Genomic DNA, 25,651 nt, shown 5'->3' with positions numbered 1-25,651 from the left:
TAAACTAAAATGCTTCTCCACAACAATGGAAACAGTTACTAGAATGTAGAGATAGCATACAGAATGCAAGAAAATATTGGTTAGATATACATCTGACAAGGGATTAAAAACTAGAATATATAAGGAACTCAAAAAGCTAAACTCCAAAGAGAAAATTACCCACTTAACAAATAAGTAAACGAATGTACGACTCTCAAAAGAAGTCCTAATTGTCAATAAACACATGAAGAAATGATCAGCATTTCTAGCCATAAAAGAAATGCAAATCAGAATGACATTTTGATTTGCTCTCATCCCAATCAGAACAGCAGTCACTAAAAACACAACAATAAATGCTGGTAAGAATGAGAAGAAAGAAGCAACTCTTACACACAATTGGTGAGAATGTAATTAGTGCAGCTACTATAGAATGTAGTATGAAGATTCCTCAAATACTAAAAGTAAAATTGCCATACAACATGACAGTACAACTGTTGGGCATATATCTGAAGGAATTTAAGTTAGGATATAATAAAGACATTTGCACATTCATGTTTATTACAGCACTACTTACAATAACCAAGCTATGGAATCAGCTTCGGTACCCTTCAACTGATGAATGGATAAAGATAATGTGGTATACAAACCAAAAGAGGATTATTCATCCATAAAGAATTTTTTAAATATTATGACATTTTCAGGTAAATGGATAGGACTGGAGTTCATTTTAAATGAAGTTAAGCCAAGTCCTAAAGGACAAAGATTGCAAATGTTCTCTCATATGCAAGCTCTAGACCTAAAATACATATAGATATACACATATCTATCTAGCCATCTGTCTGTCTGTCTGTCTATCTATATGACTGTAATTAAGGAACTATCTAAGTGGTGGGAAAGAAAGGGAAAGAGAAGAGTGGGATAAACAAAACCAAAAGCCATTGTTTTTATGTGTGGAGATGGTACAGGCAACCTAATCTAAATTGTTGAACAATAGGGGTTAAGGGAAACAGGGAAAGGACAGAGTAACAGAAAGGGTTAATATAGTCATTGTGTAATATTGTGCATATGTGACATAGTGTGGTGAATCACTCTTGAACACAAAAATTTGACAAAATAGTTTTACATGTCCTACCATGTTTAAATTCCATTCACAAATCTTTCCTTGTGAGATAAGTATTCTTTTAATGAACATTTCTATTAATTTATCCTGTTGTCAGCCATTTGTTTTCAGATTAGGTCTTTCTATGCAACCCCAAACTTAGGATCTTCCTGAGTAATTAGGATTACAGGCATGCAACACTGTTCTCAAGTACAAATATGTTTCAAATTTATAACAATCAATTTTATTGTTACCAATTTATGAAATCCACCCTTCTAGCAGTTTAAAGTATTTTGTGTTTTTCTTTTTTGTAATTTGCTCAAAAATTGGAAGATAAATTTTCATGTTGTATGAAATATCAAATGTATGCTTTAAGACCAATATGTGGTAATGTGACTTATTTAATGCTTGCTTATTATTCCACAGAGACACACAAGAAAACACATTATGATACAACTGAAATAGTTTTTTGTTATTTCAAACCCTTAATGCATCATTAAATATATGAATAGCTCTTGCTAACTATAGAAACAAATCAAAATTTACATATAACTCTCATATACATTCACACCAAGAAAATTGTGCATATGATAGACTAAAATCTAATGAAGTATTTACCTAAAATAGTTTTGAGGTAAAATGTTGATATCTATTCCACTTGGTACATCCAATGGAACAGGAGTAAAAAATATAAATGGTGGTTCAAAACATAGCTTAGGTGATTTTATCTCTCCATGCAGACATATTAAACGATAGTAAAACAAGCAATCATTTAAACACATAGGAATGTCGGCTCTGTATATTCCAGGCTTCTCTAATAAGAAAAAGTGTGTTAGATTGGTTAGCACACAAAAATATATAGTCTTAACATTGATAAATATTCAAATGTTTTATAATGCTTCCAACTCAATGGAGCAGAATGATTGAACCAGAAAAAAGATTGAATCTACTTAAGAATTTAAGACACTGTTTTTGATTTTGGTACCCTGTGTCTTGCATATACAAGGGAAGGGGAAAATGGTGAGACAAAGGACAAAGAGTGAACCAATGCAACAGCAATACTCACAAGACACTATATTGGAAATGAACTTTACAACTTGGAGGGGTGGGGAGAATCAGGGAAAGAGAAAGTAGGTGAAAAACAAAGGGGTTAACAATGTTTGACAAGAAATGTACTCATTACCTTATGTATGTAACTGTAACCCCTCTGTACATCACCTTTACAATAAAATTAAATTTAAAATGAAAGAATTTAAGACCCAATAAAGTATTTTTGAAAGAGCACCCTGCAAAGTGTATTTTATTACAAATGGAGTAACTTCTGTGAAAGACTTTCACTAGTTGTGTGAAATAAATATCCTTGAGGAAGCAGTACAACAGGACTTCTTTTTTTTTTAAAGTTGATTTATTTTATTTTTTATTTATACTGCACAGAGGGGTTACAATTACATGGGCAAGATAATGAGTACATTTCTTATCAAGCATTGTAGCCTCCTCCTTTGTGTCCCCTTCCCATCCCTTTCCATCCTCCCCTCACCCCACCCCCACCCAATCCTCCCTGCTCCCCCTTCCCCCCCCCCACCCCCCCCACCCCAGCACCAAAGTTGTAAAGTTTGTTTTCAACATAACGACTTGTACATCACATTGGTGCAATGGGTCCACCTGTATCCCTATTTAAACGATTTTTCCCCCCTTCCCTTCCACAAATTATACTGACATCAAATACAGTGAAAGCAGGGGTTATACTGTGGGGGAGGGACATACAAAGCAACAAAGAAATAATCTTATAAATGTGTTAGAAACAATTGCATGAAAGAAAAAAACATTTAAATACATATCTTAGGGTTCATTTCCCTAACATCACTTTATCTGACCTTTTTTGCTTGACTCAGACATATACTAGATATTGTAAATAATGGAAACCATGTGACCTATGTTTCTTTGGACCTGGCTTACATAAATAAGTGGGCTAAAGATTTAAAGAGAAACTTCTGTGAAGAGGAAAGAAGGATGGCCAATAGACACATGAAGAAATGCTCAACCTCCTTAGCCATAAAAGAAATGCAAATCAAAACAACATTGAGATACCACCTCACCCCAGTTAGAATGGCTAAAATCAAGAACTCTAATAACAACAGATGCTAGAAGGGATGTGGACAGAAGGGAACCTTACTGCATTGTTGGTGGGAGTGTAAACTTGTTCAACCACTTTGGAAAGCAGTATGGAGGGTCCTCAAAAGACTCCACATAGAGCTCCCCAATGACCCAGCAATCCCACTTTTGGGCATTTACCCAAATGATCACAAACAAGGCCACACTAAAGCTACCAGCACAACTATGTTTATTGCAGCATTATTTACCATAGCTAAGACATGGAACCAACCCAGATGCCCCTCAGTAGATGAATGGATCAAGAAGATGTGGTATATATACACAATGGAATTCTATGCCTCCATCAGAAAGAATGACATTTCCCCATTTGTTAGGAAATGGAAAGGCTTGGAAAAAATTATATTAAGTGAAGTAAGCCAGGCCCAAAGAAACATAGGTCCCATGGTTTCCCTTATTTGCAATATCTAGTATAGGTATGAGTCAAGTGGAAAAAGTCAGATAATGTGATGTTAGGAAAACGAAACCTCAAATATGTATTTTAATGTTTTTGTTTCTTTCATGCATGCGTTTCTAACGCATTTATAAGATTATTTCTTTGTTGCTTTGTATGTCCCTCCCCCACAGTGTAACCCCCGCTTTCACTATATTTGATGTCAGTATAACATGTGGAGGAGATGGGGACAAACAAGTCGTTTAAGGATTCAGGTGGACCTGTTGCAACAATGAGAAGTACAAAATGTCATGTCAAAACCAGCTTTACAATGTCGGTGGGGGGGGGGGTGGGGGGGTATGATTGGGTGGGAGGGAGGGGGGAGGCTGGGAAGGGAGGTGAAGGGTAAACAGAGGAGGAGGCTGCAATGCTTGGTAAGAAATGTATGCATTATCCTGCCCATGTAATTGTAACCCCTCTGTACAGTATGTTCTCAAATAAAATTTAAAAAAAAAAAAAAGACTCCACATAGAGCTCCCCTAGGACCCAGCAATCCCACTTTTGGGCATTTACCCAAATGTTTACAAACAAGATCACACTAAAGCTACCAGCACGACTATGTTTATTGCAGCACTATTTACTATAGCTAAGATATGGAACCAACCCAGATGCCCCTCAGTAGATGAATGGATCAAGAAAATGTGTTCTCTATACACAATGGAATTCTATGTCTCCATCAGAAAGAATGACATTGCCCCATTTGTTAGGAAATGGAAAGACTTGGAAAAAAAGGACTTTTGTAAAAAAAATATATTGTTATTGTAAAAGGTGATGTTTAGAGGGGTTACAGTTACATAAGTCAGGTAAAGAGTACATTTCTTTTTGGACCATATCACCCCTTCCATCTCTCTCCCAGTTTTCCCTTTTGTCCCCACCCACAAATTGTATGATTCATTTTCAACATAGTGTCTATTGAGAATCACTGCTGCATTTGTTCACCCTTTGTCTCACCATTTTATGCCCCCTATACCTTCCCAAGGACAGATAAACAAGATAAAGAAAAATGAAAACAAACAAAAAAGCAACAAAGGAAAAAACCTCTTGCTCCCATTTCTTGGAGTTCATTTCAATAATAATTTATAAAATCAGATGCACACAGAGGACTTCTTCTTTAAAGTTGTTTTCTGACTATATTAATTTTAGTATGGGCAGAATGAAAATGAGGTCAGGCAACTGCCTTGAGGCTCCAAAGGGATTACTGAGAAAAGAATATGCTAAGATTAAAGAAAAGGGCTATCTTCTCCCAAAATTTTTAGATTAGGTAAGATTGCCAGGATTGATTGACTGGCCAATTTCATCTGTTAAGGAAAGACAAGAAGTTCCCATGTGGCTATTTACTATGTGTTAGGGACTAAAGTTCAATATAGGATCCTGCAACATAATTCCTGAAAACGGGGCATAACAGACACTGGTCAAGGCCCTTTTAAACCTGAATCGCCAATGCAAATGTCTCATAGAGAGAAATATGGTTGCTTGGTTAGTGTAAATTCAAGTTTCTATCTTAGAATCTACAAAATCTACACCAGTGTGGCCCTGTAGGAATTGAGGCTACCTATGGTATCATCAGAAAAAAGGATTACAGTATTATGGGTTATGGATTATGCATGATCATGCTCCTAAGTGAAAGCTTGAGCCAGATAGAAAAGCAATAGACGTATTAAACCAACTGTTTCTCTCTGTACCGGAAGCTTTACTTAACAAAATGAGCTTATTAGATGATCAGTCTGTGATCATTGGGAAAAGAGGGATGTTTGAACAAGCAAAGAGAAAATGAATGGAGGAAATAATGGGCTTCATATTAACAATTACAAATTAGAATTGGGAAGACTATATGAAAAATGAGAAATCTTATCTGTACCTTCAGCTGACAAAATGACTTTAAAATATGCAGAATTTTTAAATACACAATAAAATGATTTAATATAGGAATAATAAATCAATTTAAATGCAAAATTTAAGAGAAAAATACTTACTTGGACAGAACTGTACCGTTATACTACACTTTTCGCCTGGCTGCAGATTCCCAATCAGTCTACTAAGATGAAATATGCCTTCTTTAAAAAGACTGGCACTATTAGTAGGATCCATAGACCAATATACAATATTTTTGGAAATATTTTGTAAGACAAGAGTCTGTATATGTATACACAAAAAAGAAATATTTTAAAAATAGCAAGTGCAATATAAAATTTAGTTGTATCATCATATCAAGTTGATGGACTTATGCACACAGTTAAATGATTAAAAATGGTATGCTTAGATTAAAAGCTTTCAAAGTCATATCAGGCCAACAAAGGGGTATGAAAATATGTTCACAGTAATGTAAGCAATTGTGAAAAGTATATAAAACACATTAACTGAGGTAATATATATACATATACATACATGCATATATATATATATATATATATATATATATATATATATATATATACCTTTGCCAATCATAAGAATGAAGAGTAACAATAGACATCATTTTCAATGGTGATAATGAAAAATCCTTCAGTTTGGAAAATAGTTCTTTACAGGACTAATTATGTACCTATCATTTAATCCTATAATTCTAATCATACTTATTTACTTGAGTGAGTTCATCATTTATGTTTACATGAAAACTTTTATGTGAATTGTTATAATAGTTAACTTCATATTCACCAAACAATAGGATTTTAAAAATGAACAATATTTCCTTCAACCAATATATAGATAAACTATAGTGCATCCACACAATTGAATGAAGGGCAACAATAAAATAGATGAAATACTAAGTAATGTAAAACATAGATGGACATTGAATATATATTTAGAGTTCTCAGATCAAGATAATTATAATAAAATTTATCTATCATTGTGGAAGTGAAAGAAAATATCATTGCCAAATGTAAATTCAAAGAAGGACCAGTTTTGGCCACCAAGAGGCCCGTGGAGTGTTTAGATGTTGACACTGTTTTGCATTGTACTAAGAAAATAGATATATCAATCCCTGTATTTAAGTAAACTACATGTAAACTTACATCATCTCTGTGAATCAGAAACAATAAATAAAGGTAGTACAAACTGCAGACTGTGACACACTCCATTCCACAATATGTATAAAGTAGCCTCATTCAAATTAGAGGTAAGTACATACACTGAACATTAACTAATACATGTGTTACTGTTACTAACAGCAATTCTGCAATTTCTTTAATGTGATACTGGGACACAAAGTAAGTAAATAACTTATAATTAGTCATGGGCAGATTTATCATTGTCAAGTAAAGAAGTTTAAAAAATGGGTAAAGGAAGAAGTGTGAAATAAAACATCTTGTGATCGATTATAGGTGTGTGTGTGTGTGTGTGTGTGTGTGTGTGTGTGTGTGTGTGTGCGCATGGGTTAGCATACATCTGTTTTCCTGGCACTATTTACTGTTGGCCTACCCATGATACTCAGTAACAGCTAGTATTTCCAACACTTAGATTTTGGTTCTTAAACATCAGGTATTGAAATTTCTTGAAGCTCTATCCCTAGAACTGGGGCAAATCAAATAATAGGTAAGCACAGAACATTTGATCTTGCTAGTAAATAAGAATAAATTACAATAGTATGAGAAAAGGTCAAAGGGCAATTTAAAAGAGCTTATTAACAATGAAATATTAAATTTTAACAAAAAGTATAGTTGAGCACTAGTGGTTCATGCTTGTAATTATCACTACTCAGAAGGCTGAGATCTAAGGATTTCTGTTTGAACCCAGCCCAGGCTGCAATTAGCCAACAAAAAATCTCAGAAGACTAGAGCTGTGATTCAAGTGGTAGAGTGCCAGCCTTGAGAAATAAACCTAAGGGACACCACCCATGCCCTGAGTTCAAGCCACACAACAGTCACAAAAAAATGTACAAAATTAAGTTTACAGCTGAGCTCTTAGTAAATAATAAAATTAATAAATAGGAGGAGGGAATACTTTTGTCACTGAAAATTTCAAATAAAATGTATGTAAATGTCTCTAAAAGCTCCCTGTTCCTTGAGAATGGGCTGAAGTTAATGTCAAAATGCAGAGGATGAACAAGGAAAAACAATTTTGAAGTAAAAATTCGTAGGATGTATCACCAATGATGAGTGATTTTGGTGTCATGTACTTATTTCATGTGATAAAATGGACATTTAACGACTTGACTTTTATTTCTGAAACACAGTTACCTTATAATTTCTTATAATTATATAAATATAATTCATGGGAGATGCAAATAGTGTAGTAAAATGAGATTTCCTTCTCCAGGGAGCTGATGTGGCTCATTTGTCATTCAGAAAAACACATGTATTAGAGTTTAGATTCTTTCTACTTATATGAACTGAATGAATTTTGAATGATGTAAAATCTCATATTTAAGAAGAAAATTTTCCAATTCTGGAATTCAGTTCAATTCAGTTCACTAATGTTTCATCTTCAGTGCCACATACAAAGTAATTTTTTATTTTTTGAACTTTTATTAGAATAAGGTGAATTGATGTATATTTGCAAAATATACATACATATACATATAGTGATGATTACAAGGCATGAGCCACTAGTGCCCAACTATACTCTATATTTTAATTTCAAAAGATTATTTGTCTATCTCTAACTATAATAACATTAAGTATTTTATCCATGTAATTTCTTTTTAGCAACACAAAGATTCATAATTGGTTGTAAATATAACAATGCTCTTAGGCATAAAAGGGACAGTACAAATTCAAATTCCTTTAATGTGTATACCTCATATGCCTCTCTTAATTATAAGAAAAAAGAGATACAGAGAAAGTCAAATAAAATCAACTAATATAAAATTTTCTGTTATATATGTGGATTTTCACATATTTAGTTAAGGAGAAATTATTCATAGGGAATAAATCAAGCCACTAATGCTTTAGAATAACCAACTAAGTCAACTAAAATCTATAGCTATATGAAAACCATACTTATAAAACCCGTGGTAAAATATAGCAATTCTCTATACATACCTTTGTTCTTGTGATGTTTACATTAGATTCCATCTCATATAAAGGAATATTAAATATAAATGCAGTATTTGATAAGTATATTGGTGCATATAATACTTCAAAAGAGAAATAAAGAAAAACATGATATAAGCTCATAGATACTTTTACTTATGAAATAAGAAAATGAGATATATTTCTGTTTTATATTCCCAGCCAGAAAATAAAATTACAATCTAAAATATTTTATATATATTGACTTTTTATATATGAAAGTAAATTTTGCAATAATTTTAATGGTAATAAATGACAAGTAAAATAAGAAAATAACTATTGACATATAAATATAAAATATACTGAATATTAAGATAAGCAAAAGCAAATCAAACTAAAATTATGTCTATACTAAAACTTAACTAATGAAGAAACAAACAGAAATGAAGAACAATTTATTGGAATTTGTTGAAATGGATAGATGACATATTAAATAACATTGCCTAGACAAACTAACACTTTTCTAGGAGTAAATGCAATTTTGTGAGACTATAGAAATAAATCACTTAATGCATTACAAAGGCCACTGTTCCTTGTTGGAAAACCTATAGGTTTTGAAATTTTCCTGAGATATTTGAATTTTTAATGGAAACTGTAGGATCTAATTAGCTTTTGGGAAAACAAGTATATGTGAACAAAATATCCAGTCCTAAAATCATAGGTATCTTTTTTTTTTTTTTTGGTTCTGGTCGTGGGGCCTGAACTCTGGACCTGGGCGCTGTCCCTCAGCTCTTCAGCTCAAGGCTAGCGCTCTACCACTTGAGCCACAGCACCACTTCTGGCTTTTTTCTTTTTGCTTATGTGGTGCTGGGAATCGAACCCAGGGTCTCAGGCATGCAAAGCAAGCGCTCTTACCACTGAGTCACCTTCCCAGCCCCAATCATAGGTATCTTAAGTACGCTTTTATTGCATGGCTAACATTAGTAGATGTTTAGGTTAAGACTTGTAGAAGAGAAGAAACTTGTAAATGATGTTCAACATTATGTTACATGCAATATTGTCATGAGAAATCCTGAGAAAAGCTGGCAGATGTGCAGAAAGTAGTACATGTAATATCTATTTTATATTTGCAATTTGAATATATTTGGTTATATAGAAGATAACCAGAAAAATAATAGGTTTACTTCAATATTGTAAAAAAAATATTTTGGCATTTTAATTTGTCATGCACACAACCTTATGGCATTAAGCAAAGTAGTAATCTTCTCTTTAACACTGATTAGTATTATTAGAGAGCTATTTATTCTCTTAAGAATCTGAATTGCTTTTTAAATGTTTTAAAGATTTACAGCCTAAAATTTCAAATGATCATTATTCCCATTCATTGGTATGCTAACTTCCACACAAAAATACAATATTTGGAGATTATTATAAAATGAAAGGACAAAGGTCAATAGAAATCAAAAAAACTACTACAAAACAAGAATCTTAAGAGAAAAACTCTCCAAAGAGAGATAAAATAGTTAATATAAGAAAATGTCAAAGAAATCACAAGATAAAGAGAAAATGGTTTCTTTCCACAAAAACACTCTTTGTAACTAAAGAAATAATCCAGTGGGCCCTGGTGGCTAATGCCTGTAATCTTAGGTACTCAAGACGCTGAGATTTGAAGATCACAATTCAAAGCCAACCGGAGCAGTAAAAGTTGGTGAGACTCTTATTTACAAAAACTGCTCAGAGAAATCCGGAAGTGGTGCTGTGGCTCAAGTGGTAGTGTGCTAGTCCCAGGACTGACAAATCATCATCATCATCATCATCATCATCATCATCATCATCATCATCATCGTCCAAAAGTATTAAGAACTCTTTCTAGTTTAAAATTGCCAAAAGTGCCAGGCACTCATGTAATTCTAGATACTCAGGAGGCTGAGATTTAATGACCACAGTGCGAAGCCAGCCTGGTAGGAAAGGATGTGAGACTCTTATCTCCACTAAACTGACAAAAAGTCTGGAAGTGTAGCTGTGGCTCACATGGTAGAACACTAGCCTTGAGCAAAAAAGCTCAGGGAATAGCGCTCAGGCCCAGAGTTCAAACCCTAAGACTAGTACAAAAAAATTGCCAAAAGTGTAAATATTGGTAACCACTCCTTAAATTTTTGTTTCTAAGACCTCTGAAAGAGGAAAATATTATAATTTTTTTTGGGTCCGGTTGTGGGGCCTGAACTCTGGGCCTGGGCGCTGTCCCTCAGCTCTTCAGCTCAAGGCTAGTGCTCTACCAACTTGAGCCACAGCGCCACTTCCGGCATTTTTTCTTTTTGCTTATGTGTAGCTGAGGAATCGAACCCAGGGCCTCATGTATGCAAGGCAAGCGCTCTACCACTGAGCCACCTTCCCAGCCCAAATATTATAATTTTTAAGTAACACTAGGAAGCACTGAGGAAAAGAGAGACTTTATTATAAAATTAATGAACAGGATTATTAAAGATTAATAAACCTGAAAGAAACAAATATTTTTAAATATAAAAATTAACATAGGTAAGCATAAAAATGATCTATCTAATTGACAAACTACAATTAGACAATATTTTTTTATTTTTGAAAAACAAGGTTTCTTTAAATTAAATTAAGTTGAACTTCGAAGAACCCCCATTACAGCTACATCATTATTAATCTAGATCATAAACAAAAATTAAATAAATTTCTACCATAACATGCTATTTTAGTCAGACCCAACTCACTTACTGCCATTCACGTTCATTAACTAATATGATGCACATCACTTATATGTAATGAAAATATAACTCAATATCAGAAGTACAAATACAAAATTTAGACTGACTTTTCATTAAAATATTTATGCATATATAATAACAAAGATAAAGCTTGTCAACAGTATAGTTTGCAGAGTATAGAGATCTTATTCTTGAATATTTGGAGAAACTAAGCAGATAAATATTCAACAAGTAATTCAAAATCTTAACATTTTAAATCTTTAGGCGTACTTAGTCCATTAATATGCATGGCTATATAGTAAATGTACTTTTTGAGATAAAATTGTCATTGCTTTAATTTTATTTTTAATTCATTTTATTTCAATAAGATATTTTGCCTTAATTTTAAAACTTTCCATATAGTAAAACACTACATGGACCTGTTTTCAATTCTTTCCTAATTTTATTAGTAAGTCACCTGTGAATATATGTGCTATGAATCAAGACTCCATCTCATAGAATAACAGAATAACAATTTAAGTGAGATAAAAGGAATCATATACTTTTACTAATATTTATCTTTTTGAAACATAATTGTCATACTCACATCTAACTTTATAGATGCTTAAATGTAAATTTTCAGCTTACCCCCTTCAATTACTGCTTCCAATTGCATACATACCAGTAGCTTGAACATGACAAGGTGGGATTAGAGGTGTTGATTTTGGCACCAGAGGAATATTCTTCGAAATATGTTCAGTATAAAGTTCTGAAGCTTTGAAGGAATTCACAACAACTTGAACAGTGAAGTCATATGTTGCAACCTGACAAATACACATATTACTTGTGACTGTTTGCTTCCAAAAATATTACTTGGGTGAAAAAAGTATAAGAAATTTTCAAAATAAAATTAGCATTTGACAGTAAAATTACATTATATTTGATATTATTAAAAATTGACAAGCAATAAAAATAAAAACTATATTTATTTAATAATTACAAGAATTTCTTAAACAGAAGTAACAACAGTAAGGGCTGATAAAGTTATGAGTATCTAGTACTTTTGTGTATTCTTGATAGGAAACAAATATTTTACAGTAATGCCAGAAACTTTCCCATTTCTTAGAAGTTAAATATATACTTTATATAAAATCCAGAATTTCCATGGATACAAGATATCTTTTCTTTTATTTACATCTCTTATAATTCATTTCATCAATGTTTTGTAGTGTTTTAAAAATCATTAACATAGCTATTTATTGTCATTACCAAGTATTATGTACAAATGTAGTTGCTTTGGTGTATGAGTGTTTCACTCTTTGGTTAAGTTTATTATAAGAAATTATTCTTTATATTATTGGACACTGTTGTGGAGATAAGTCCCTACTACTAGAAGGTACTATTGTTGTATGCTATGGAACAATAACTTCCAGGCTGAGCTTTGCTTTGAGTGACTCCATTTTATAAAACTAGTTTTTATCCATTTTGAGTGTAAATGCTTAGGTAAATGACTCCATCTTATTTGTGCAAGTAAATGACCACCATCTTACTTGCCCACAACATGAAGTATTGATTGATAAGTAACTTACACAAATAAAATATTACCATCTATTTTGAACTTATAAAATTAAATCAGAAACACTTGTACCCATGAGTGTATCACCCTCATACCAGAAAAACCAGACCCATGAGTTTATTAAACACACTATGCTAAGGAATGTTACAATTCCATCTCCTGAATGATATAAAAAAGGGGCTCTTTTACAGTAGCATCGATAGACCTATTATTAGACCACTTGTCATGAGAACATTTGTCAGGAAATAAACTCCCAATTTTGTTCCCAAAGCTTCAGCTCAGCAAGATTCCTCCTACTTCATGTGGCTCATCATTTATCCATATCTAGTGAACCGTGAGCCAATTCTCCACCTTGAACCAGCTATGAGCTTTTACATCCTTTATTAATCAGCACATCTCTGGGCTAGGTTTTATATTAATACTTTATTTAATCACTTACAATGACAGTTTCTGCATCTGTATCAGCTCTCTGTCTTTTGCCTTTGCCTTCAGTAAAACCTATTTGAAAATTATGGCCGTTTAACCTTCTCTTGGCCATTTTCTTGCCTATATACCATTGTGTGAAGTGGCATATATGATTGTCAGTATTTGCAATTAAGATTTTTTTTTCAGTCATGGGACTTGAACTCTGGGCCCAGGTGCTGTCCCTGAGTTCTGTAGCTCAAGGCAAGTGCTACTATTTGAGCCACTGTGCCACTCCTGGTTTTCTTGTGGCTAATTGGAAATAAGAGTCTCACGGAGTTTCCTGCCTGGGCTGGCTTTGAACCACCAGCCTCAGATCTCAGCTAGGATTACATGTGTGAGCCACTGGCGCCTGGCAGTAATTAAGATTATAATGAAATAAAAGGATCTGTGTTTGCCAATGGCATAAGTATTAAGTGTGTATGTATGAAAATTCCAAAATGAAGCTTATTATTTTGTATTAATTTGCTAAGGAAGAAAGAATACCTAGTGACTTAACAGCAAAACTTTGGTATAGCTTGGGAATTTATTATCATTTAATATATGGAAAATTTTAAATGTGTTCAAGTAGCAGACATTGTTTTCTCACAACAAAGAAATTATTTTTAAATTTTATTTTAAATGTTTCATTGTTAATGAATAGAAACATAAATGATTATTAAATGTTGACTTTTTTCACCCTCTGTCCCTCCATTTCTGGGCCTAACCTTACACTCCCAAAGACATATAAAATGTTGACTTTTGAATCTTACAATTTTTCTGAATGTATTAATATCTCATAGTTTTGGTAGAGATCCTCATTGGTGTTTTTGTCACGTTTGAACACTGTACAGAATGATTAGACAAGAAAAAGAATGAATGAAATCTTAATTAGAAAGGGAGCAACTGTGCCTCTTTCAGATACATGGTCCCATACATAGTGAACCCTAAATAGTACACACACACATGCGCACAGACACACACACACAGACACACACACACACACACACACACACACACACACTATTTTCTTATGCATCTTTGGTGTATTTATAGAGGTGAGCAGAAGTAAGAATAATAGCACTCAAACATAATAAAAGATTTCAAGATCATAACAACGATAGTTTCAGAGATACATAGATCTAGTAATAAGACCTGTTGAAAATAAGAGAAGTTTTAAGTGAAATGGAGAACTACATGATATAAAGAATACATTTTCTGTTCTGCTCTAGTGATTTGTATTGCTCTGCTCTGCAAACGCTGGGTTTTCATTTTGTTTTTGTTTAACTTTAGCTGTCCATGCTGCTGCCAATCCGATCTCCTGTCATGGAATCTTATGTAAACAAGTTTGTTCCCACAACAGAATTACAGAAACATAAAATACTGAAGCATGTGTGTTTTTAATGGCCATTTCATTTCTTTGACAAAACAGAGCAAGCAACTCATGATGATCTATTTCTACAGCAGCACAAGCAAATAGACATCAAGGAATAAATGGCTTAAAGATGTTGTCTTTTTGTACAAATACAACTTGTCTTGATAACATATTCATAAAGAAAAATACAAATACACTTGTTACAGTGCATACATTGTGCTCCAATAATATCTTGCTATAGATACCAAAATCAGAGAATCCTCAAATGCCTTATATAAAAGTGGTATAGTTTTAAATTTCCTATATATGGTATATCTAGACCACTCATAACACCTAAAAAATAAAAACTATTTAAGTAGTTGTTCTTTTTAGAGAAGAATAAGTAATAAAGTGTGCACACTTTTTTTCCAAAGTCTTTCAATCTGTGGTCGTTTCAATGTTAATATGGAATCTTTGGACATATTAGGCTGACTGTATATTACTTTCAGAATACAATTTTATATTTAAAGTTTTTCATACACTGTGGATTTATATCCATATTTTAATGCCAAATACTATTCAGAAGCCCAAACTTTAATTCTTCAATGACTGTTGGAAATGGCTTCTTAATAGAAGAAGGGAAATGGAAGCGAGATTAATGGAAACTGGTGATTCTTGGGGTGGGAAAAATAAGCAGCAGGAAAAGGGGAAAGGAAAGGACAACAGAGAGTGAATACTGTATAATTCCATTATGTGTATATGAAATAAGCACAATGAAACTCACCAAAAACTATTTTTAAAAAGAGTTTCCAAAAAGAGCAATGGAAAAAGTTATTTAGCTAGGCACCAGTGGCTCATGCCTGTAATCCTTGCTTCTCTGGAGGCTGAAATTTGAGGATTGCAGTTCAAAGACAGCACTAGCAGGAAGGTCTGTGAGACTCTTATCTCCAATTAACAATAAAAAAAAACAGAGTGGCTCTCTGGCTCAAGTGGTAGAGCACTAGCCTTGAGTACAAAAGCTGAGGGACAGCACCCAAGCCTTGAGTTCAAGCCCAGGTCCAGCACTAAAAAACAGAATAATATAGATAGGATGAATCTGATCAAAGTACATTATAAACGTATTATAAATATCAGAATGCAACCCTTTTGCACAATTAATTTATGCTAATATAAAAGATAGGGAAAAAAGCCTAAAAGGCTAGGGTTGTGGATGGATACTGAAGTCACTCAAGAAATGAGAATACAAGGGTGAAAGTATGAGCTTGGCTTGTGATGACAAAGAGCATATTTTGAGGGGATTGTTCTGCCTAATGGATGTGGTACACTTATATAATATTAAATTAAAGTAACAAGAATTTGCAATAAATTCAAGCAAAATCAATCCAGTTTGGAGGATTCAAGACCCAGACCATAAGCCGTAGAAAAGTCTAAGGAAAGGGAAAAAATCGTCTTGAGATAAGCATGTTCCTTATAAGAAGTCCCTGGAAGGAAAGGAACCCCAGAATCCATAGAGGAATTATGGAAATATAAGAACATATACAGTAGAGAGGAAGGAAGGGGAGAAAAGCAAGATGTGAGGGGAGTAGGAACTGATAGGAATGATAATAATTCATAAGTATGTTTCTATGAAGAAGACTGAAATCAACAATCTGAGTCATGATAGGGTAAGTTATGACAAATATGCAATATTGAATCTTTTTTTTTTTTTTTTTGGGTCCAGTCCTGGGGCCTGAACTCTGGGCCTGGGCGCTGTCCCTCAGCTCTTCAGCTCAAGGCTAGCGCTCTACCACTTGAGCCACAGCGCCACTTCCGGCTTTTTTCTTTTTGCTTATGTGTTGCTGAGGAATCGAACCCAGGGCCTCAGGCATGCAAGGCAAGCGCTCTACCACTGAGCCACCTTCCCAGCCCGCAATATTGAATCTTGACTAATCTTGTTACTAAAAATTCACTATCAAAGATGATACAGTACTATTGTATTTATTGCTTTCATTTAATCAATGCTAGTTAAGCACAAAACATCATTTTAACTATATTGAACATGTGTGTGTGTGTTTGTGTGTTAAGATATACATCTTGTACTCTGTTATATAGAAGTTTGATAGAAAGAAGAACTTTCTCTGGCATTTCTATTTAGAAATTCTGGAGCAAAAGCATTGCAGAGTTCATTTCTGAAATGTAGCACGTGGTATCTCTTCCTTCTGAGCACATTCTGGAAGAAGGTTTTCTTTTTGTTTGCTTTTTTTTGCCATTTACAAAATCAATAAAAAAGCAAGGGTTGCTTAGATCATCATTAAACAACAAAAGGACATTATAAAAGAAATCACTATTATAGGAACACCTCTTGAATGCTCTCAGGAAGTCCTCAGCAATTTCAGACAGTAATTATAAGAGTATTAAGCATGTACAATACCAATTTAAGTGCAAAACAAGTGTTTGCAAAACTATAAGTGATTTTTCATTTCACTTAAAATTTCCTCTACTTTGTAACATATCATTCTTCAATTTTCTAGAGAATTGAATTTTTTCTAGAGTATATAGCATCTCCTGAGACATTCTGCATACATGAACCATATATAACTAATTGTTTGCTAAATTAAAAGTCTACCCAGCCATGGTTGCTAAATTGAACAACCCACTACACTAGAATATAGGTGATCTTTGAATTGTTTGCAATTCTACTACTTTCCTGTAATATGAATAATAGAAAATGGAACTTACTTCTGTGGGAGAAAACACTATGCCACATTCTAAAGATGACATTTCCTCTACTTCAAAAGTATATATACAAGAAGTATCCGGGTATATAATTTCTCCTATAAAACAGGAAACCTACATTTAAAATGTATACCAGCATTTTTAATGTGCAACTATGAACATTGGGAAATCTCATTAACTTATTTATAGTAATCAAGAGCAATTATTAGTCAGATGCCAGAGGCTCATGCCTATAATTCTAGCTACTTGGAAGGCTGAGATTGTTGGGATCACAGTTGGAGAAAAAAGCCCACCTGACTCCATTTCAATGACATCTGGATACAGTGGTGCATCCCTGATAGTTCGTAGCTCTCTTAGCTAACAGGAGCCTAACAAAGGTGGACCGGGCCTGGGTAGGAATTGAGAGCTCATCTAAAAAATAATGACCAAAGCACAGAACTACAGGGTGCTCAGTGGTAAGAGTGCCCACTTAGAGAAGCCATATATATATATGTATATATATATATATGTATATGGATGGATTTGAATTGTGATTCTCAGATCACAGTTCTTTAGTAGCCAAGATAATAGGCATGAGCCACTGGCCCCCAGCAACAAAGTCCTATTTTAATCCCCAAAATTGCTAGGGGGAGTAAAGCAACTATTGAAATAACTGATGAAGTTTCCATAATGTTGCAAGTAAACAAGAATTTTTTCTTTTTTTTTTCTTTTTTTGTCGGTCATGGGGCTTGAACTCTGGGCTTGGGCACTGTCCCTCAGCTTTTCAACTCAAGGTGAGCGCTGTACCAGTTGAGCTACAGCGCCACTTCCGGTTTTCTGGTGGTTTATTGGAGACAAGAGTCTCATAGTCTTTCTTGCCCGGGCTGGCTTTGAACCATGATCCTCAGATCTCAGCCTCCTGAATAGCTAGGATTATAGGTGTGAGCCACCAGCGCCCGGCTTTTCTTTTCTTTCCTTTTTTTGTGATCACTTTGGGCTTGAACACAGGGTCTTGGCAGTGTCTCAGACCTTGTGCTTAAGGCTGTCTACCACTTGAGCCACAGCTCCACATCTGGCTTTTTTGTGGTTAATTGGAGGAACTTTCCTGCCAGAGTTGGCTTCAAATCCCATTCCCCAGATCTCAGCCTCCTTAGTAGTTTGGATTACAGGCAGGAACAAGCACGCATTCTTAATACAAAGATTCTAATCAGCAAAACTAATATAGAAATATATAACATACATTTAGTCAGCCCATCAAAGAAAATACATTCATTTTTTAAAACCATTCAAAATTCAATTCTCATTCACATGAATGTGGAAGGAATAAAAGGAAAAGATCAAGTAGCTCAGTGAATCATAGATCCAAGAACAACTGAAAAGATCCCCATGATGCCTAGCTACTCAAGAGGCTGAGATCTAAGAAGCATGGGCCAAAGCCAGCACATGCAAGAAAGTTTATGAGACTCTTATCTCCAATTAACTGGTAGAAAGCTTGAAGTTGAGCTATGGCTCAAATAGTAGAGTGCCAGTCTTCAGCAAAAAAGCTAAGTCACTGAGTTCCAGTTCCAGTAGCCTGACAAATGAAAATTTATAAACATGACAAACATATACCAATAATTTTACTTACCCATCATTTTTTGTTGTGTGACATTTAAAAATTATACTTAGAAATTTTGTCATATTTAATACATTATTCTTAACTATGAATAACCTACTTTGCAACGGACCTCAGGAACACATTATTTAATGATAAAATGAATAAAAACATAAAAACTTTTACATGAAAAATTCTTGACAAAATGAAATCACTGCAAGAACAAAGACATTAGTTAAAAATACAGACAACTTTTCAGAAGTAATACAACCTTGAGGGTTAATTGGGGGTTGTGGCAAATGAATGAAGAGAGGAAGCGGGAAATACCATCATAAAATTCAATGCATATGGGGCTGGGAAGGTGGCTCAGTGGTAGGGCACTTGCCTTGCATTCATGAGGCCCTGGGTTCGATTCCTCAGCACCACGTAAGCAAAAAAGAAAAAATGCCTGAAGTGGCGCTGTGGCTCAAGTGGTAGAACGCTAGCCTTGAGCTGAAGAGCTGAGGGACAGTGCTCAGGTCCAGAGTTCAGGCCCCAAAACCGGACCCTCCCAAAAAAATTCAATGCATATTCATCAAAATTAAGAAAATTGAGGGAAAAGGTCGAGTTGGGAGGGATGGGAAGAATGATGTCAGTGGTGACATTAAGATTCATTGTATTCATATACTAATTATTGAATGAAAACTCTTTTGAACAACTATTAAAGATAAAAATAAAACTCAAAAAAGTTATGATCACTGTAATTCCTAAATGATTAGAAAGTTGCACTGGAAACTGTTTTTATGTAAACAATTCTAAAAATCAAATATTTCCCTAAAGTTATCTGATCAATATGAAAGAATGCTAAATTCTAGTTATTAATGCCTGTTAAAAACTTCATTCACAGGTGAGAAATAATATTACATGATAACAACCAGATTCTTGATGGATCTCTTCTACCATTATAAGTGGACTCCATTTGTCACATAGATCCAACATTCACCTCTGGGATCCTCTCTGTCCTGACTTCTCTATAGGGCAAATCAACCAGGCTGCTTTGCTCCCCTGCCTCTGTGGTTGGGTTACATTATGTGAAACACCAGCAAAACATCACAAATTAGTAGATGAGAGAAATGTCAGATATTTATATGGTCATTCCTACCCTTGGTTGTAGTTCTAACAATGGCTGTATTTCTTAATAGTTGTAGTACTTACCAATTGCCTCCTCTTCCATAGTTGTACCTCCCAATAGGCTCCAATAACTCTTTCCTCTTGATCTTTTGAATATTTTCTAGATTCTTTTAATTCTGTCCTAATCTCCATAATTTATTTCTTTTCTTTCTCCTTCCTTCTTCCTTTTTTTCCTTCTTTCCTTTCTTCCTTCCTTTCTTGTCAGTACCAGGTATTGTATTCAGGGCCTTCCACATGCTGCACAAGTATGCTACCATTTGAACTACGCTATTTTTATTTTATTTGTTGTTTTTATTTGGTTTTTGAAATTAGGTCTCACTAACTTTGCCCAGGCAAGCCTCCTCAAACTTGAGAATCTCCTGACTGTCTCCTAAGTAGCTGGGAGAACAGTGTATACGACCACACCTGGCTTAGATGATTCCTTCACTAAACAACTCAGTTAATCCTTTTGAGTGAGATACTGACTGGTGAACTGTCTATTCACTTTTTAAGGAAATGTATGGTCTTTTATCTTCATAGAGGAAAAGTCTATCCCATAAATATTTAGAACATAATTACAGCTCAAAATATTAACTGAAGAATTGACTAAGCCAATGATCAGAAAACTTTCTACAATGGTCCAAGTGGTAGACATTGTGGACTTTGTGAAACATGTTTTCTACCACAACTGTTCAATTTTGTTATTATAGCACAAAAGTGGCCATAAGCAATATACAAAGGCATCTACATTTTAATTGAACTTGGTTTATAAAAGAAAATTTCCATTCAAATTAGACCATGGACCTTAGTTTGTCAACTACAGATAAAATGTACTCATGCATGTGCATGTTTTGCTTAAGTCTAATATAACATAAAGATTCCTAATACATTAATAAGCATGTAGAAGAAGCTTTTAAAGTCATTAACTAATAATTTTATTTCCATTCTTAGCAGATATTGTATGTAACATACGCAACTTAGTACATGGACTATTAAGTACAATTATATGTCATACATTACCAAAGTACTCTGACAGTGCAATTCATTTAATTCCAGACATAAAACTATGAGTTATAAGGTATAAGAAAAAAACATGCTTTGAATCTTTGAAGTATTTAATAATAGCACTGTCCTCAAGATTATAACTTAAAGCAATTTAAAATTGCTTTGCTTTACAGTAATGCATTATATTGTAATTTGTAATGCTATTATATATAATTTGTAATATATACTATGTACATATATATGTAAAATACATACCTATGTTGTCCGTAGCAATAATTGAAAAACATGGAAATTCTTGTAGATTAAACTCCACTTTAGCAAGTGTAATACCAATGTTTTTTATTACAAATGGAATAATCTGCGTGGTTCCAATATATGCGCCACAGAATTTAAATTCATTCTAAATTTAAAAAATTAGAAAGTACAATCATAAATTATAATGTGAATACTTAAAATTATATTTTAGCTCAGTTGTATGTGTGAATGTGTATGTGTGTGTGTGTGTGTGTGTGTGTGTGTGTGTGTGTGTGTGTACCAGTCATGGGGCCTGAACTCAGGTTCTAGGAGATCACTCAAGGCTATCACTCTACCACTTGAGCTGAACTCCCCTTGTGGCCTTTTGGTGCTAAACTGGACATAAGATTCTGATGGACTTTCCTGCCTGGGCTGACTTCAAATCACAATCCTCATATCTCATCTTCCTGGGTATCTAGGATTATAGGTGTAAGCCACCAGCGTCTGACTCTTCTTTACCTCCTTCAATTATTCTAACTGTAGGCAATTAGAATCTAGTCCCTTTTTATTTAGTTTCTTGAGTTGCATGTTCTCCACTTTGAGAAAAAGTGGAATCAAATTCATAACTAAGTCACTGTTAAACTCATCGGGAATCTGACCACACCAATTCCACCTTTAAAATTTGATTACACACCAGTGTCTAAAGGACAATATCCAAGCTCGTTACTAAAGCGCATAAAAAAAAAATCTCCATTGCCTTCCTTATATACCCATCATATTGTACACTTGCTCCATTCTTACCTAAGAACTTACTATTTCAACAATCACCATGAATTGCTATTTCCAACCAATACCTGATGTTTCACATTTCTTCATCTTAATGATAGAAGTATTTCTTCTGTCAAGAAGACACCTCCCTAATTAGTAATTGTCTGATAAACATTACTCATCCACCATCACTTATATTTATATTGCAACATCACATAATCTCTGTTTGTTTACATACTGATTCCTCCAATGAAAATTTTAATGCATTTTTGTGTTTTGTAGCTTGTCAACTGTCTGATACTTACTTAAGTATATAAAGAATGTTTACAAAAAATATCTTATGTCTAGCTCATATACCAAACATGAGTCTATACCACAAAATTCTGTAAGGTTTCACCTGATGGAGAGTCACTAAAGATAGCCTACAATTCCTTAGCTAAAGAATTATATGGAATATTAAAAGGAGATTGAGGCAACTATAGTCTAATCAAGGAAAACAGTATTTTAAGTACAAATGTCTTTTTGTTTTATTTAAAGTATAACCTATCTGTTTATGAAAGTCATGAAAATCCAAAATGGGTCATGAAAATTTGACATTTTATATATGTTAAAAAGATCATCATTCTTATTCTTTTCTCAGTTTTCATGCTCATTTGAATATGTTCCTAATGCTTTTAAGACACAATGTCAATGCCACAAATCTTACTATAATTATTAACAGGCTATTGAAAAACATGTTGGTGTAAGATTATTATTTATAAATGATGAAAACGAACTGGTCAACTTGAGGAGGAGGATCAGAAGGGAAAAAAACTGGTAGAAAATGAGGGAAGAAATGACACAGTTCAAAAGGTGGGAAGGAAGGGAATGGTAGGGGAAAAACGATGGAGGAGATGACAATGCTTGATAAGAAAACTACTCATTACCTTGCTCAAGTAACTGTAACCCCTCTGTACAGTATTTTCACAATAAAAAAACTTATTAAAATGTACTCAGGGCTGGGAAGGTGGCTCAGTGGTACAGTGCTTGTCTCGTATGCATGAGGGCCTGGGTTCGAGTCCTCAGCACCACATAAGCAAAAAAAGCCTAACTGGTGCTCTGGCTCAAGTGGTAGAGTGTTAGCCTTGAGCTGAAGAACTAAGGGACAGTGCCCAGGCCCAGAGTTCAGGCTCCACAATCGACAAAAAAAAAAGAATGTACTCATATCTGACTTATGTAATTGTAACTTCCTGTACATCACCTTTACAATAAAAATAAAAGCCGGGCACTGGTGGCTAAAGCCTGTAATCCTAGCATCTCAGGAGGCTGAGATCTGAGGATCACAGTTTGAGGCCAGCCAGGGCAGAAAAGTTCATGAGATTCTTTTTTTTTTTGGGGGGGGGGGGTCCGGTCGTGGGGCCTGAACTCTGGGCCTGGGCGCTGTCCCTCAGCTCTTCAGCTCAAGGCTAGCGCTCTACCACTTGAGCCACAGCGCCACTTCCGACTTTTTTCTTTTTGCTTATGTGGTGCTGAGGAATTGAACCCAGGGCCTCAGGCATGCAAGGCAAGCGCTCTACCACTGAGCCACCTTCCCAGCCCCATTCATGAGATTCTTATCTCCAATAACCTACTCAGAAAAAGCTGAAAGTGATGTTATGATTCTAGTGGTAGAGTCCTAGCTTTGAGCACAAAAAGGCTCGGGGACAGCACCCAGGACCTTCAAAAAAAAGTTTAATGATGTATCTAATACTCATAACACAATGTCATAATGAAAGAAAGTCACTTTGGGTAGATGATAATAGAATTCTTGAAGGGTTTGGCCAGAAAAATCATTAGGTATTTTTGTGTTTGTGTATGTACACAGACTATTAACTGTAGAACAAATTTTATTTATTAACAGAAAATTATTTTAAAAAATTTGATTTAAGAAAATTAACATTAAAACCACAATGAATTATCATTTTATATTGCATATATTAGCAATTATTTACATCTGATAATACAACTTATGGAGCAATGGAATGTGGAGCAATGAAAACTTGAAAAAAGTAAGAACTTTTCTTGTAAAATCAATCATATGCATACTCTATGTCTAAGGAATTCCATTCTTTATTATTTTTTTTTTTTTGGTCGGTCGTGGGACTTGAACTCTGGGCCTCGGTGCTGTCCCTCAGCTCTTCAGCTCAAGGCGAGCGCTCTACCACTTGAGCTACAGTGCCACTTCCAGTTTTCTGGTGGTTTATTGGAGATAGGAGTCTCACGGTCTCTACAGCCCGGGGCTGGCTTTGAACCGCGATCCTCAGATCTCAGCCTCCTGAGTAGCTAGGATTACAGGCGTGAGCCACCAGCGCCCGGCAGGAATTCCATTCTTTGAGAGGCCATTTTATATGTCACTCAAAAGATATGTAAATGAATGGTCACGGCTATAATTTCTCTATTGATAAAAACTAGAAATACCTAATTGTAAGTACCAAAGAATGGACATACAAATTATAGTATGTCTGTACAAAGAACTATTATGGATTAATGACAATGAACAATATATAGTTATACATCATTTAGACTGTTAGAAACCCAATATTCAATTAACTATAAGAAGTATGAATTACAAACAGTACATCAATGTTGTAAAACTAAACCATGGAATGATTAAAGCATTAATATGTGTTGTTTCATGATAAACATGTGATTATCTCTTATAACAAGACTATAATCAATCTATGGATGATTTTAATGTCATTGATAGTGTTCTAATACTTGAGGTTAGTGGCAAATTCTTAAAAATATGAATTACAACTTGGAGGGAGGAGGGAAGAGTTGGGGAGTTGGGGAGGGAAGGGATGGTAGGGGAAAAACAAAGGAGGAGGTAATTGCTCAATAGGAAATGTATTCATTACCTTACTCATGTAACTGTAACCCAGCTGTACAGTATTTTTACAATAAAAAAAGAAATCAATATTCTGTTTTATCACTTAAATGAATATTGTATATATTATTTTATGTTAAATTACATTAATATATTTTCAAATATAAATTAGCTAAGAACATATTGAGAAAAAATCACTAAACTCATATTGAGCACAAAGGTATATAGCATACTTACTGGTTCAATTTCAATATCAGCAATCTGAATAGATCCACCAATCCTAAGGTCTATAGTATTTGCATGATGAATGGTAACCTTATTTAGGAGAAATAGAAAGCTTTGTAAAGTTGGGTAAAAATATCATCATCTATAGCTAAAAAGTTAACTTGGATTTGCATAAGACTTTATAATTTAAATGAAAGCCACATAATTTAAACGTATAAAAATTAATCTGGCCAGGCACTGGTGGCTTATGCCTGTAATCCTAGCTACTCAGAGGGCTGAGATATGTGGATCATGGTTTGAAGACAGCCCAGGTAAGAAAGTCTGTGAGATTCTTTATCACCAGTTAACCACCAGAAAACTGAGAATAGAGCTGTAGCTCAAAGTGGTAGAGTACTAGCCTTGATCAAAAAGCTCAGGAATAGT

General features: G+C 34.3%; 1 protein-coding gene across 1 annotated transcript in view; it reads right to left on the bottom strand.

Moving 5' to 3' along the window:
- Positions 1–25,651, bottom strand: part of Cfap47 (cilia and flagella associated protein 47) — a 236,069-nt gene that overhangs the window by 170,586 nt on the left and 39,832 nt on the right. The window contains exons 19-25 of the mRNA XM_042702461.1: positions 25,241–25,318; positions 21,412–21,556; positions 17,433–17,527; positions 12,026–12,167; positions 8,663–8,757; positions 5,654–5,813; positions 1,697–1,892 (exon numbers count right to left, since the gene is read on the bottom strand). Of these exons, the coding sequence (XP_042558395.1) occupies positions 1,697–1,892; positions 5,654–5,813; positions 8,663–8,757; positions 12,026–12,167; positions 17,433–17,527; positions 21,412–21,556; positions 25,241–25,318 (911 nt within the window). The remainder of the gene's footprint in view (positions 1–1,696; positions 1,893–5,653; positions 5,814–8,662; positions 8,758–12,025; positions 12,168–17,432; positions 17,528–21,411; positions 21,557–25,240; positions 25,319–25,651) is intronic.

The sequence above is a fragment of the Dipodomys spectabilis genome, unplaced genomic scaffold (assembly GCF_019054845.1).
Source record: "Dipodomys spectabilis isolate Male_0828 unplaced genomic scaffold, ASM1905484v1 ptg000324l, whole genome shotgun sequence".
Classification (NCBI taxonomy): Eukaryota; Metazoa; Chordata; class Mammalia; order Rodentia; family Heteromyidae; genus Dipodomys; species Dipodomys spectabilis.
The sequence above is the reverse complement of the archived record's forward strand: the minus strand, read 5'-3'. Positions and strand labels throughout refer to the sequence as shown.